Source organism: Oncorhynchus mykiss, chromosome 7, assembly GCF_013265735.2.
Source record: "Oncorhynchus mykiss isolate Arlee chromosome 7, USDA_OmykA_1.1, whole genome shotgun sequence".
NCBI classification, from domain to species: Eukaryota; Metazoa; Chordata; class Actinopteri; order Salmoniformes; family Salmonidae; genus Oncorhynchus; species Oncorhynchus mykiss.
The window spans coordinates 57687225-57702931 of NC_048571.1; the positions used below are offsets into that span (position 1 = coordinate 57687225).

The 15707-nt window shown below is 42.2% G+C and overlaps 1 protein-coding gene across 3 annotated transcripts in view; it reads left to right on the top strand.

Annotated features, from left to right (window-relative positions):
* The window catches only part of cdk18 (cyclin dependent kinase 18), a 50892-nt gene extending 35185 nt beyond the window's left edge, over window positions 1-15707 (top strand). For all 3 annotated transcript variants that reach the window (XM_021609833.2, XM_021609832.2, XM_036983609.1), the window contains 14 exons: window positions 6966-7114; window positions 8097-8243; window positions 8704-8760; window positions 9535-9649; window positions 10337-10431; window positions 10555-10617; window positions 10966-11089; window positions 11263-11383; window positions 12253-12350; window positions 12494-12599; window positions 12706-12748; window positions 12841-12931; window positions 13071-13148; window positions 13284-15707. In XM_021609833.2, the coding sequence (XP_021465508.1) occupies window positions 6966-7114; window positions 8097-8243; window positions 8704-8760; window positions 9535-9649; window positions 10337-10431; window positions 10555-10617; window positions 10966-11089; window positions 11263-11383; window positions 12253-12350; window positions 12494-12599; window positions 12706-12748; window positions 12841-12931; window positions 13071-13148; window positions 13284-13318 (1322 nt within the window). In that variant the 3' untranslated portion in view covers window positions 13319-15707. The remainder of the gene's footprint in view (window positions 1-6965; window positions 7115-8096; window positions 8244-8703; window positions 8761-9534; window positions 9650-10336; window positions 10432-10554; window positions 10618-10965; window positions 11090-11262; window positions 11384-12252; window positions 12351-12493; window positions 12600-12705; window positions 12749-12840; window positions 12932-13070; window positions 13149-13283) is intronic.

Consider the following 15707-nt stretch of genomic DNA (forward strand, 5'->3'; position numbering starts at 1 on the left):
ACACCAGAAATGGTATCTGTGTTTGCAGACACAAGTGTATCTACTAATAAAAGGAAGACTGTGGGTGCAGGAATAAATATTAATGGATGAGCTATCTGTCAGAGAGAGACTGGAGACAAGAGAAGGAAACAGAGAAAGAGGGGGAGAGGAGACCGAGAGAGAGGGGAGGGGTGCAAAGAGAGAATATTTCCCTCTGTTTAGCCCTATCCTCACATGCTTTTGTTAGCAATCAGTGTCTCCATGGAAACAACGAGTTAAAGAGCTCACTGCAGACTACATCAAACACCTCAGGAGGCAATTGGCTGAACACACACAAGAACGTGCAGAAGCACAAACACACCCTAGCAACGGTCATTGAAATTGTTAAAAGGTTTTAAAAACTATTTTAATAAATGCAACAGTTGGACAATGGATGAACACTTTAAAAAAAAACATTTTAGTCTTTTAGGAGATACTCTTATCAAGAGTGACTTACAGTACTGAGTGCATACATTTTCATACCTTTTCGTACTGGTCCTCTGTGGGAATCGAACCCACAACCCTGACATTACCATGCTCTACCAACTGAGCCTCATGGCACTACATTTTTCAATTTTTTATGAATGGAGTTCAGGCATTATATTTAGTGTCAAATGGCAAAAAAAAATGTACTTGTGTGTGTATATAAACTACCGTTCAAAAGTTTGGGGTCACTTAAAAAAGCAAATTTTTGTCCATTTAAAATAACATCAAATTGATCAGAAATAAGGTGTTGTCACGTTCTGTCTGACCTTAGTTCCTTTGTTTTGTCTTAGTTTTAGTATGGTCAGGGCGTGAGTTGGGGTGGGCAGTCTGTTCTTTTTTCTATGATTTGGGATTTCTGTGTTTGGCCTGGTATGGTTCTCAATCAGAGGCAGCTGTCAATCGTTGTCCCTGATTGAGAACCATACTTTGGTAGCCTGTTTTCACCCTTGAGTTGTGGGTGATTATTTTCTGTTGAGTGTTTGTATTCTGCACCAGACAGAACTGTTTCGGTTTCGTTCGTTCACTGTTGTTTTGTATTTCAGTGTTCAGTTTGATTCATTAAATATTAACATCATGAACGCATACCATGCTGCGCTTTGGTCCTCCGATCCTTCCTACTACTCCTCAGAGGAGGAGGAGGAAGAAGAAACCCGTTACAAGTGTAGACATTGTTAATGTTGTAAATGACTATTGTAGCTGGAAACACCTGCTTTTTTTTAAATGGATTATCTACGTAGGCGTATAGAGGCCCATTATCAGCAACCATCACTCCTGTGTTCCAATGGCACGTTGTGTTAGCTAATCCAAGTTTATCATTTTAAAAGGCTAATTGATCATTAGAAAACCCTTTTGCAATTATGTTAGCACAGCTGAAAACTGTTGTGCTGATTTAAAGAAGCAATAAAACTGGCCTTCTTTAGACTAGTTGAGTATCTGGAGCATCAGCATTTGTGGGTTAGATTACAGGCTCATAATGGCTAGAAACAAAGCACTTTATTCTGAAACTCGTCTGTCTATTCATGTTCTGAGAAATAAAGGCTATTCCATGCGAGAAATTGCCAAGAAACTGAAGATCTCGTACAACGCTGAGTAGTACTCCCTTCACAGAACAGCACAAACTGGCCCTAACCAGAATAGAAAGAGGAGTGGGTGGCCCAGGTGCACAACTGAGCAAGAGGACAAGTACATTAGAATGTCTACTTTGAGAAACAGACGCCTCACAAGTCCTCAACTGTCAGCTTCATTAAATAGTACCTGCAAAACACCAGTCTCAATGTAAACAGTGAAGAGGTGACACCGGGATGCTGGCCTTCTAGGCAGAGTTCCTCTGTCCAGTGTAGTTTTTTTCCCACATATTAATATTTTATATTTATTGGCCATTCTGAGATATGGCTTTTTCTTTGCAACTGCCTAGAAGGCCAGCATCCCGGAGTCACCTCTTCAATTAAGCTGCCAGTTGAGGAATTGTGAGGCGTCTGTTTCTCAAACTATACATACATACATAACCTGTCCACACACACACACCTACTCATTACAGCGTTTTTCTTTATTTTTACTATTTTCTACATAGTAAATATATATTTTGAATTGTTTAACACTTTTTTGGTTACTACATGATTCCATGTGTGTTATTTCATAGTTTTGATGTCTTCACTTTCTACAATGTAGAAAAAAGTTTAAAAAAAAGAAAAACCCTTGAATGAGTAGGTGTGTCAACTTTTGACTGGTACTTTATATATTTTATTATTATCAAATACAACAGGTGTAGGCCTTACAGTGAAATGCTTACTTACGAGCCCCCAACCAAAAATAAGAGATAAAAGTAACAAGTAAATAAAGAGCAGCAGTAAAACAACAATAGCGAGACTATATACCAGCACAGAGTCAATGTGCGGGGGCATCGGTTAGTTGAGGTAGTATGTACATGTAGGTAGAGTTGTTAAAGTGACTATGCTTAGATGACAACAGAGGTCCTGAATGGCAGTAGAGGAGTAGAGGTCCTGGATGGCAGGAAGTTTGGCCCGTGTACTGGGCCGTTCACACTACCCTCTGTAGTACCTTGTGGTCGGAGGCTGAGCAGTTGCCATACCAGGCAGTGATGCAACAAGTCAGGATGCTCTCGACGGTGCAGCTGTATAACCTTTTGAGGATCTGAGGACCCATGCCATACCTTTTCAGTCTCCCGAGGGGGAATAGGTTTTGTCGTGCCCTCTTCACAACTGTCTTGGTGTGCTTGGAACATATTAGTTTGTTGATGATGTGGACACCAAGGAACTTGAAGCTCTCAACCTGCTCAACTGCAGCCCCGTCGATGAGAATGGAGGTGTGCTCGGTCCTCTTTTTCCTGTAGTCCACAATCATCTCTTTTGTCTTGGTCACGTTGAGGGAGAGGTTGTTGTCCTGGCACCACATGGCCAGGTCTCTGACCTCCTCCTTATAGACTGTCTCGTTGTTGTCGGTGATCAGGCCTGCCACTGTTGTGTTGTCGGCAAATTGAATGATGGTGTTGGAGTCAAATAAGTGAACATGGAGTACAAGAGGGGACTGAGCAAGCACCCTTGTGTTGAGGATCAGCATTTTGGATGTGTTGTTACCTACACAGGAAGTCCAGGATCCAGTTGCCGAGGGAGGTGTTTAGTCCAAGGGTCCTTATCTTATTGATGAGCTTTGAGGGCACTATGGTGTTGAACGCTGAGCTGTAGTCAATGAATAGCATTCTCACATAGGTGTCCCTTTTGTCCAGCTGGGAAAGGGCAGTGTGGAGTGCACTAGAGATTGCATCATGTGTGGATCTGTTGGGGTGGTATGCAAATTGGAATGGGTCTAGGGATTTCTGGGATAATGGTGTTGATGTGAACCATGGCCAGCCTTTCAAAGCACTTCATGGCTACAGACGTGAGTGCTACGGGTCGGTAGTCATTTAGGCACGTTACCTAAGTGTTCTTGGGCACAGGCACTATGGTGGTCTGCTTAAAACATGTTGGTACTACAGACTCGAACAGGGAGAGGTTGAACATTTCAGTGTAGACACTTGCCAGTTGGTCTGTGCATGCTCGTAGTACTCGTCCTGGTAATTCGTCTGGCCCTGTGGCCTTGTGAATGTTGACCTGTTTAAAGGTCTTACTCACCGGCTGCGGAGAGCGTGATCACAGTCTTCTGGAACAGCTGGTGCTCTCATGCATGTTTCAGTGGTATTTGCCTCGAAGCAAGCATATAAGTAGTTTAGCTCGTCTGGTAGGCTCATGTCACTGGGCAGCTCTCGGCTGTGCTTCCCTTTGTAGTCTGTAATGGTTTGCAAGCCCTGCCACATCCGACGAGCGTCAGAGCCGGTGTGGTATAATTCGACTTTAGTCCTGTATTGACGCTTTGCCTGTTTGATGGTTTGTCGGAGGGCATAGCGGGATTTCTTATCAGCTACCGGGCTAGAGTCCTGCTCCTTGAAAGCGGCAGCTCTAGCCTTTAGCTCAGTGTTGATGCTGCCTGTAATCCATGGCTTCTGGTTGGGGTATGTATGTACAGTCACTGTGGGGACAACGTCATCGATGCACTTATTGATGAAGCCAATAACAGTTGTGGTGTACTCCATATTCCAGTCTGTGCTAGCAAAACAGTCCTGTAGCTTAGCATCTGCTTCATCTGATCACTTTTTATTGATCTTGTCACTGGTGCGTCCCTCTAATTGTTGATTGTAAGCAGGAATCAGGAGGATAGAATTATGGTCAGATTTGTTAAATTGAGGGCGAGGGAGAACTTTGTATGCGTCTCTATGTGTGGAGTATACAGTTGAAGTCGGAAGTTTACATACACTTAGGTTGGAGTCATTAAAACTCGTTTTTCAACCATTCCACAGATTTCTTGTAAACAAACTATAGTTTTGGCAGGTCGGTTAGGACATCTACTTTGTGCATGACACAAGTCAGTTTTCCAACAATTGTTTACAGACAGATTATTTCACTTATAATTCACTGTATCACAATTCCAGTGGGTCAGAAGTTTACATACACTAAGTTGACTGTGCCTTTAAACAGATTGGAAAATTCCCAAAAATTATGCCATGGATTTAGAAGCTTCTGGTAGGCTAATTTACATAATTTGAGTCAATTGGTGTACCTGTGGGTGTATTTCAAGGCCTACCTTCAAATTTGATGCCTCTGCTTGACATCATGGGAAAATCAAAAGAAATCAGCCAGGACCTCAGATTTAAAAAAAATTGTAGACCTCCACAAGTCTGGTTCATCCTTGGGAGCAATTTCCAAACACCTAAAGATACCAAGTTCATCTGTACAAACAATAGTATGCAAGTATAAACACCATGGGACCACACAGCCGTCTTACCGCTCAGGAAGGAGACATGTTCTGTCTCCTAGAGATTAACGTACTTTGGTGCGAAAAGTGCAAATCAATCCCAGAACAACAGCAAAGAACATTGTGAAGATGCTGGAGGAAGCAGGTACAAAGTATCTATATCCACAGTAAAATTAGTCCTAAATCGACATAACCTGAAAGTCCGCTCAGCAAGGAAGAAGCCACTGCTCCAAAACCGCCGTAAAAAACCCAGACTACGGTTTGCAACTGCACATGGGGACAAAGATGGTACTTTTTGGAGAAATATCCGCTGGTCTGATGAAACAAAAATAGTGACCATAGTTATGACCATCATTATGTTTGGAGGAAAAAGGGGGAGGCTTGCAAGCCGAAGAACACCATCCCGTCCATGAAGCATGGGGCTGGCAGCATCATGTTGTGGGGGTGCTTTGCTGCAGGAGGGAATGGTGCATTTCACAAAATAGATGGCATCATGAGGCAGGAAAATGATGTGGATATATTGAAGCAACACCTCAAGACATCAGTCAGGAAGTTAAAGCTTGGTCGCAAATGGGTCTTCCAAATGGACAATGACCCCAAGCGTACTTCCAGAGTTGTGGCAAAATGGCTTAAGGACAACAAAGTCAAGGTACTGAAGTGGCCATCACAAAGCCCTGACCTCAATCCTATAGAACATTTGTGGGCAGAACTGAAAAAGTGTGTGCGAGCAAGGAGGCCTATTACCCTGACTCAGTTACACCAGCTCTGTCAGGAGGAATGGGCCAATATTCACCCAACTTATTGTGGGAAGCTTGTGGAAGGCTATCCGAAACGTTTGACCCAAGTTAATCAATTTAAAGGCAATGCTACCAAATATTAATTGAGTGTATGTAAACTTCTGACCCACTGGGAATGTGATAAAAGAAATAAAATCTGAAATCATTCTCTCTGCTATTATTCTGATATTTCACATTCTTAAAATAAAGTGGTGATCCTAACTGACCTACGACAGGGAATTTTTACTTAGATTAAATGTCAGGAATTGTGAAAAACTGAGTTTAAATGTATTTGGCTAAGGTGTATGTAAACTTCTGACTTCAACTGTACCTGTAACGGATGTCGTCGGGAGAAAGAAATGAGGACCAAAGCGCAGCGTGGTAAGTGTTCATGATGATGTTTAATTAAAACTCAGAACACTAAACAATAAATTACAACTTGAATTTACCGAAACAGTACCGTGTGGCCCAATCACTCACACGGAAACAAACACCCACAAACCAAAAGTGAAACCCAGGCTACCTAAGTATGATTCTCAATCAGGGACAACAATTGACAGCTGCCTCTGATTGAGAACCATATTAGGCCGAACTCAAAAACCAACATAGAAAAACAAACAGACTGCCCACCCCAACTCACGCCCTGACCATACTAATACAAAGGAACTAAGGTCAGAACGTGACAGTACCTATACAAACTTTACATTGTTTGCGAGATCAGACATACTATAATATCACTATAATCCAAGTGTTCATTTTCGAAACTTGCCTTCATTTCAGTGCATCTAATTTGTAAACATTTCAACTGTATTAAATCAATACTTTTTTCAATTACACAAAAAATGAACAACCATCAAAATAAATGGCTGATAACAACATCCTCAAGTGGGTGGGTTATGCGCGTTGCTACTGTACGCACGCACACACACACACACACACACACACACACACACACACACACACACATCAAATCACTATACACACATAGGCACACATGCACAGACACACATACATAGAGGTTTCAATCGGTGTGATGGAAGAGACACATATCCACTCCAAACACATCCAAAAGCAGTGAGACCAACAATCCATTCACATACAGGGTCAAACCAAGGCTGAAACACTCCACCTTGAGCTGTTCAACGGCCTGACACAGTTACACATGCACACACTTCCACACAGTATAGCTGATACAGCCTTGTGTAGTGTCCAGACTGAAAGAGTGCTGTGTTGTTGTTTCACAGAGTAATTGTCCACTCAATCTGTTGTGTACAACACTGAAGAGGATAGATTGTTAAAACAAGTGTGTGTGTAAGGCTACAATATGTAATTATCAGTATCTATAACACTATGTTGTCTCCCTCTCTGTCTGACCTGCAGCACTGACTCCAGACAGCCTGACTCTGCCGTCACTTCACCCTGAGGCCAGTCCCAGTCCAGTGAGCCCTGAGCCAGCCACGCCCGGAGCACAGTCCCCCTCCCAGCTCCAGTACCGCAGCAAAGCACCACACCGACGCTTCTCTATGGAAGTGAGACAGGGAGGGAGAGTTGGGAAGAAAGAAAAATGCATATAAAATATAGAGAGTTTAGATGTGATAAAGTTAATATTGACAGACCGATTAGTATAGTATAGCTCAAAACACCAATCTGAAAGGAACTGCTATACTGAGAGAGACACTAAGTAAATATAGCCTCCTGTACAAGTCAGGTAACACATTACTTGAAGGGTGTATACATAAGGCATTCATAAAACCGTTATGAAACCAATCATAACACCATTATGATATCATAAGTGACTGGGTTCCTCTCCTCCCTCTCCAGGCTGAGTGGCCATAACATCCTCTCAGCCTCAGAACAGCAGTAGCTGCTACACAGCCCACAGGGAATTACAAGCCATCATCTGAACTGTCTTTCTTTACCGTCTCTCGCTTTATCTCTTCCTCTGTTTTGCTTCCACTAAACCCAGCCGTGACAGATACCTTTAGTGAGAGAATTCAGCCGTATTACTTTTCAACAAAAATAACTGCAAAGAGCGACTGTCACAAATGCATGTGTTTGTGTACGCACGCACATACGAGCACACACACACACACACCCTCGGGAAATGTACATACACACAAAAACTTTATTTTAGACAGTTCCAGATGTGTATTACAGGGGGAAGTGTGAGATAGTCACTCACAGGAGAAACTGTGTCAGAGGGTGAGAGACTGGGGGAAAATATTAATTGAACAGAGGTTTGATTAATCTCGGCCTATATTCAAACAGGTCTCCATTCATACAGAATAGACTCACAGAGAGAAGATGACATTCTCAAACCAATAGTTGTCTAATCATCCCTAGCTTTAAATAGCCACAATCCCTCCTCACCTCTGGCAATGAACATTCTGGTGCAATGTGTCATTGATAATATGAGAATATTGCCCACTTATGATGGTATGTATATTGACGAATACTGATTGATTATGTGTGAGTGTTGCATATTGATGACGGATTATTGATTGTCTGCAGGACGTGAGTAAGCGTATGTCTCTGCCCATGGACATCCGCCTTCCTCCGGAGTTCCTCAAGAAGCTGCAGATGGAGAGAGAGATGGAGAGTGAGAACAACTCTCCTCCCTGCAAACCCCTCAGCCGCATGTCTCGACGGGCTTCACTGGTTAGTACCCCATACCTCGTACCCCTACTGTATACCTCATACACCTATACCCTAATACACCCATACCCTAAATCAAACCCCTCAAACGCATGTCCCTACGGGCTATCACATACCTGTACCACTATATACCATAATACACCCATACCCCAATACACTAAATCAAACCACTCAGACGCATGTCCCTACGGGCATCACTGGTCAGTATCCTGTACCCCCCTATACCCCAATAGCCTAATATACCCATACCACAACACCCAGTAGGCTACCGCCTATACCCAATATCACAGTATCCCAATACCATGATCGCTAAATCATATGGTCATAACCATAAATATATCCCTTTACCATCCATAACCCTACAGCACAGTTACCCTACACATAACTAACCAATATCCCAATACTGTAATAATACCCTATTGCCCTAACCATAGTAGGCTACCTAATGTGTTTTTCCATGCAGTCTGACATTGGCTTTGGAAAGCTGGAGACGTACGTGAAACTGGGCAAACTGGGAGAGGTAAGTATGTGTCGCTATGGTCACGCTCTTTCAGCTGCAGTTCAAGCCACACATCCAGCTGATGGAATAGGTGCAGGATACAGAGAATAACATGTGAAAATAAAGGAGAAACTTGAAAGTAAAGGTGTGTGGGTATTATCAGCGTGTGGGTATTATCAGCGTGTGGGTATTATCAGCGTGTGGGTATTATCAGTGTGTGGGTATTCACCTTCCCTTTTACCTCATCTAGCTCCCTTAAGAAAGTCTAACAGGAAACAAGTGAGTCAACACATTCTCTGGGGACATACTGGGTTTCACCAATCTACAATAGCTGGATAGGTGTAAGCAATCCCCTTACTTAGTTTTCTTCATATGTCTTACACCTATTCAGTCCTGCCAGATCTGTGAAGGGGAGTGAACATGGGCCGCATCAGGGTGGGAGCAGTGTTCTGGAATGTATTGCAGTCTAGGTCATCTCAAACCAGAGGGGGGAGTTAAAACATGTGTTTACAGTAAACTAACAGAACCAATGAATGGTCAACCATGACTGCTCCTCCACATAACAATGTGGTCCTCTTTAAATACCTTACATCCAGCCATGAAACAAGTAATTGTTTCAAGAGAGAGACAGCAATGACATAAAGCTGCCTGGTAGCAAAATTAACCTTATTCTTAATAGGTTATGGTTAGGGGTAAGGTTATGGGATAGGGTTAGACTCAGTAGTTAAAAGGGTCAGGGTTAGACATTTGGCATTGACTATTCCATCCTGTTTCCTATTTCCTGATCCCGTATAGGGGACGTATGCCACCGTTTTTAAGGGTCGGAGCAAACTGACAGAGAACCTGGTGGCGCTGAAAGAGATTAGGCTAGAGCACGAGGAGGGAGCGCCCTGTACAGCTATCAGAGAAGGTAACACACAGCACCCTATACAACCATCAAACCTCTCTCCTAACCTCTGCTCACCCCTCATCACACCACACATACCCACAAACGTGTTTCAACAGGGCTGAGATTTACTACTGTAGCTCAGTGCCCCCCCCCCCCCCCCACAATAAATAAATGTAAATGTAAGAAACTCAGTTTGGCTTTCAACTTACTCTAGAAAGTTGGAATAGTAGAATGCACAAGTGTGCAAGTTTGTTATTGGGTAGTGCATCATCATGCCAGTCATTGCATACTATGACTGACATGATAATACATCTATTTATTTGTCAAAAATGTCCAGCTCAACTAGCCCATGTCAGATAACGTTTTTTAGCCCATGGATTTTTTGATAACGTTTGAGTCACTCAAATATCACATGAACACACATAAGACATGGCAAAGTGTGTAGAATTGCAGGAAATGTGCTTTAAAAGGCAACATTTTCTCTGCACCCCATGACAAAAATGTGTAGAATTGCAGAAAATAAGCTTTAATGTTTAAACATGCAACATTTTCTCTCTGCCAACAAGGACAGTGTGAACAGTTTGTGTCATGAACAGTGCTTGTGCCCATAGAAATGGATGTGACGCCACCCAGTGGAGCTAAAATGTAATTACCATGTCATCCATGCAGCCAGAGGTACATCCAACCATTTTCTCTGTCTCTCTGCAGTGTCTCTACTGAAGAACCTAAAACACGCCAACATTGTCACACTGCATGACATCATACACACAGAACGCTCCCTCACTCTTGTCTTTGAGTACCTGGTGAGTAGTTCAAACATCTTTCAGATACTTTGAGCAGTTTAATAATCAGTATCTTTTTTTAAAAAAAATGTACATAGCTTCAAGTTCTTAAATAGTGTGTGTGTTTGTCTGTGTGTCTCTCAGGACAGTGATCTGAAACAGTACCTGGACAACTGTGGAAACCTGATGAGCATGAACAACGTCAAGGTTAGTCCCCAGAGCAATAGAGAGTTCGGACACCTTTTAGAAACAGATGCCGTGTAGTTGCCAATGAGCAGTCCATTTATCCATTCATGGCAAGAATTTGGATTCTAATTTTAGAAGTTCAGTAACATTCTGTAGCATTGTTTAAAATTAAGAAAAATTCCAGGAATTGCTATCGGTCAATACTTCTCATGGGGAGCTAACATGGCTGCCGTGTGGAATTATTTGATTGTATTGTATCATGTAAATGCATCATAAAGCAGAAACCTCAATGTCCTAACTCTAAATATATGGTTATTGTCACCCCTACTGAAAACAGTTCATCTTCTCTTCTTCTCTCTCTCTCTGTAGATCTTTATGTTCCAGTTGTTACGTGGTCTGTCCTACTGCCATAAGAGGAAGATCCTTCACAGAGACCTCAAACCTCAGAACCTGCTCATCAACGACAAGGGAGAGCTCAAACTAGCTGACTTTGGTATGACATGCACACACGCTCACACATACAGATAGTCTCCCCATACAGATAGATACACAGACATTGGTAACTTAGTAACCTTTTCAACACCCATTCGGCATGTAGATGACCAGATCAGTAGATAACGTTCCCTCTCGGAGATCCAGCTCATGACTGTTTGTTTGATTGGTCAGGTCTGGCACGGGCCAAGTCTGTCCCCACTAAGACCTACTCCAACGAGGTGGTGACTCTATGGTACCGCCCCCCTGAAGTACTTCTGGGTACCACAGAGTACTCTACACCCATCGACATGTGGTGAGTAGTACACTACACAGGTACACACAAAAATGCACACACACACACAGACCTCCATTCTGAGACAGAATCCTTTCAGAAAACCTCTACATGTCTGTCACGTTGATTAACCTTCATTAACAACAATGGAAACCTAAACGATAGAAACCATGTTTTGATCAGATGTCCACACTATACATGATCACAGCAACATAGCTAAGCTGTTCCTTCACTTAACTCACATATAAGCCATCACTCCTGATATGAGTAATCACCATGGTGATCATTTCTGCATCACATGAATTTACCTTGAATCTTCAAATGCTGTTATCCAGCAACACAATTCAGCAACTTTCAACTAATTTGCAACACATTATTTTCATCAGTGGATGGGTCTCCATCAGAGCAGAGGACATCATTGTACTCTCTTACACCTTGGCTTGTACACAGGCCTGCTCTTAGATTTGTGTGTGTGTCTCTGTTCTACTGATGAATCCCCTGCTCTGTGTCAAGTCAAGTTTTATTTGTCACATACTCTGTAAACAACAGGTTCATCTAGACTAACAGTGAAATATTTACTTATGTGTCTGTGTGCGTGTGTGGTGTGTGTACATGGTGGTCTAGACCATGTGATGTGAGTCCATCAGTGTGAGTGTGTGTGCGGTTCCAGGGGTTTGTTATTTCCATACACACTGTGAAGCATTACCACCTCCCTTCAGGCATTAGTCTCCCAAGATCACTTTGGACATGTTCCAGAACATCAAAACTGTGGTGTATCATGGGTCAATTGTGAATGACTGACTGATCTACAAATAATCTGCTATGTCAAACGCACCCTTTACTTTCCATTTCAATCCTCTGTGTCTGTGCTTCCTGTGTCTGTGTTAAAGGGGCGTGGGCTGTATTCTATTTGAGATGGCGACAGGTCGTCCCATGTTCCCCGGCTCCTCAGTGAAAGAGGAGCTGCACTTAGTCTTCAGAATCATTGGTAATTCTACTCTTTCATTTATACCACTGGGCAATCGTGCTGGTAACTAGATTCAAAGACATACAGACAACCCCCCATACAGACATAGAATATGAAGCATTTACATTAACCTTTCTCTCTCTCTTTCTCTCGCTCTCTCTCAGGTACCCCAAAAGAAGACAGCTGGCCAGGTATCTCCAATAATGATGAGTTCAGATCCTACATGTTCCCCGAGTACAGACCTCAGCCACTCATCAACCACGTGCCTAGGTAACGCAACCACAGCATTACCGCAATAAGACCACTCACAAACCACTAGCTCAGGTAACACAAACCACAACCCAGTAACATAACCAGAATCTACTGTCCTCTCCAGGCTGGATACTGAGGGGATTGACATGCTAACTGCTTTACTCCTGGTAAGAAAAACACTTACACCAACCTGAAACCAATAGTGTTCAATACCAAACCTTTATTCTGACGTTGTGTGTATTTCCCTGTGTTATTTCAGTATGACACTAGGACCAGAGTCTCGGCTGAAGCATCTCTTAGACACCCCTACTTCCTCACCCTGGGAGAGAACATCCACAGCCTTGCAGACAGTAAGACACACACATTAAATGTATTTGACTTCAATCATGTGGTGAGAATGATGCATTAAGTTGCAATTTATGTTTTGTGCTTCATGCTCTCTCTATCTCACTCCCTCCCTCTCACTTTCTCTCTCTCACCTCTCTCTAGCCTCCTCTGTGTTTTCTCTCAGAGAAATTAAACTACAGAAAGACCCAGGCCACCGCAGCTCAGTGTTCCAGCCTCCAGGTACAATACAGTACAACAAATACAGTACTACTCCCATAAACCATCACAATAACACAAATAACAACTACTGCAAATAAACCATGAAACATGTTCAGTTAATTAATGTGATCCTCCTGTTCTCTTTACCAAACCCAGGTCGGGGGAAGAACAGAAGGCAGAGCATATTCTAAAGGACGACCAGCCGATGGAGTGCAGACAGGGGGAGAGAAACCCTCAAGGAGGAATCGGCTTTGAAGACAAACACACTCCAATCCCTCATACAAACAGAAATACAAATGCAAACACACACATCCAGGTCACATCAGTCTAACCTAAAAGGTATTTCCTGGTTAAATAAAGGTTCAAGTTAAATTTACACACACACACACATCTAATCCTCTCCCTCCCCACAACAGAGGATGGATACAGACAGGGTTTCTGAGAATAAACTAGCACTACACCTCAAACGTCTTGGAGCCGAGTTCCCTCTATATGAGCATTCTACTGTCATGATTCTGGGACTGACCCGGAAGTATCTCCCATTCTCCTACCCAATCCCCTTCCTACTCAGCCCCCTGCAGACACCCAAGCTAACCAATCACTCTGCATGTTTCAATGATCTCCACTTCTCCCTTTCCCTTCCTCCTCTCCTTCTGTTCATGTCCCCTTGTAGTAAAATAACACAGAGTTAGCACCTTGCAACACAACCACCATCTGAGACCAAAAAACTAAATCCAAACAAAATCTGTATGGTTGGGCAAACCTTCCTCTACATAACCACCCCTTGATTTTACCTAGTGGGGATTTCATTCAAATCAGTATTACAGTTTTTGAAATGGCCTTAGTAAAATGTGTTTGAGATTTCTTTCTTCAAAATATGATATAAAGAAACCTATGGGCATTTGCTTTGCATTAGTGAATAACACACGGTTAGTGTTCGTATCACTGAGTTACCTATTTGCACAAGCCTGAAATCACCTCTGAAGAGTATTCCTGGACTGGCTCTAGATTAAGATGAAGAAGGATTAGACAAAGACCATTACATAATGAACACGGAATTGCAAATGGAAACTGACTATTCCAATTGGTTTATTCACTTCCATTCACTGGAGCACAAATTCTGATCTCCCCACTTCTCTCTGAAGTGTGCAGTTGTCCCCCCCCCCCCCCCCCCCCCCCCCCCTATGAAATGGGCTTGGGAATTCCAATTGGCTCCCAGAGCAGATATAGGATACTTCCTAAATAATCTGGACATCACTGTCTAATCTGTCTCCATTTTATGCTTGGACCGAGCCTGTCTTCTAACATAGTCTCCCCTTACCTCTCACCTACCTCTCTCCTAACCTAGGGTGCATCTAGTCTTGAGGGGGTTCCTCTTCTCCTCTCATTCATCTAAACTATTATACAAAAGACAGGGTCACTGAAAAGCAATTTGGGGTAAGCCTACTAGAATTCAATCTGTTTACACCTCTGTGTGTCCAGCACATTTATATCTGATGAAAGAAAGGGAACAAGGAGAGGGAGCCACTATAGACTACTCAGATGCAGTTCTCTCTACCCCACACTGGAGACAACGCCAATAATCTTATAGAGATAACTTTCCTTGTCTCCTTTACTTCCTAACTGAAAAAACTGACAGGTAAAAGCAATATGGTGGACACTTATCCAGTCCTATCAGTGGCCATGAAGGAAATAAGGTAAGGATGGGAAGCCAAAAGCATTGGGACCCACTGGGAGAGATGGCGATCTGTGTATTACACTTTAAAACTTCCCCTCTGTTTATTTTAGCAACCTCTGGGGCAGAAGTATTAGCCTACTGTATATGTTTTGCTGTGGTAAATAAAGATATTTTAAATACTGTACTGTAATGAAAATAAATCATATATATGTACCTTAAAGGCCCAGTGCAGTCAAATGTGACATTCCTGTGTTTTATGTATATTTCCACACTATGAGGTTTGAGTAATACTGTGAAAATGTGAAAATGATGATAATGCCCTTTTAGTGTGAGAGCTGTTTGAAAATACCACCTGTTTACTGCCAGGCGGTAAATTAGTTAATAGTCAAATAAGAAAGAGAGTTCCAAACCTCTCTGGCAATAGCAGCTAGTTTTCAGTTTTCCCCTCAATCAGACCACTCCCATATAGTCTTAGCAAAATTAGAAATTGCTCTTTGCTAAGGAAGCTATCTGGTTATTTAGATATTAATTTATTTTTGACATTTTGAATCGACAGCAATCACAGTAAGGTACTTAATTGTAACCCAGAAATGACTTGATGTCTGATAAAAACATCTGCATTGGACCTTTAGGAGATGTTTTTCTGTTTTCTCAGTGAATTTTATGCCAGATGATACAAGTGATGACTGTGTTAAATGACTGTAGATGATGTCTAAATGTTTTATAAAAGATAAAGTATATTTAGATTTTGTATAAAATGTGATATTCAATATTTTGTGTGATTTATCTACAGCACTTATTAAAACAAGAGAAACTGAATGTATTGTGACTGCCAAGAAGCCAAAAGTGATCAAATAATAAATAACTGATAAATTAATAAATTATATAATTCTGTAGCACAA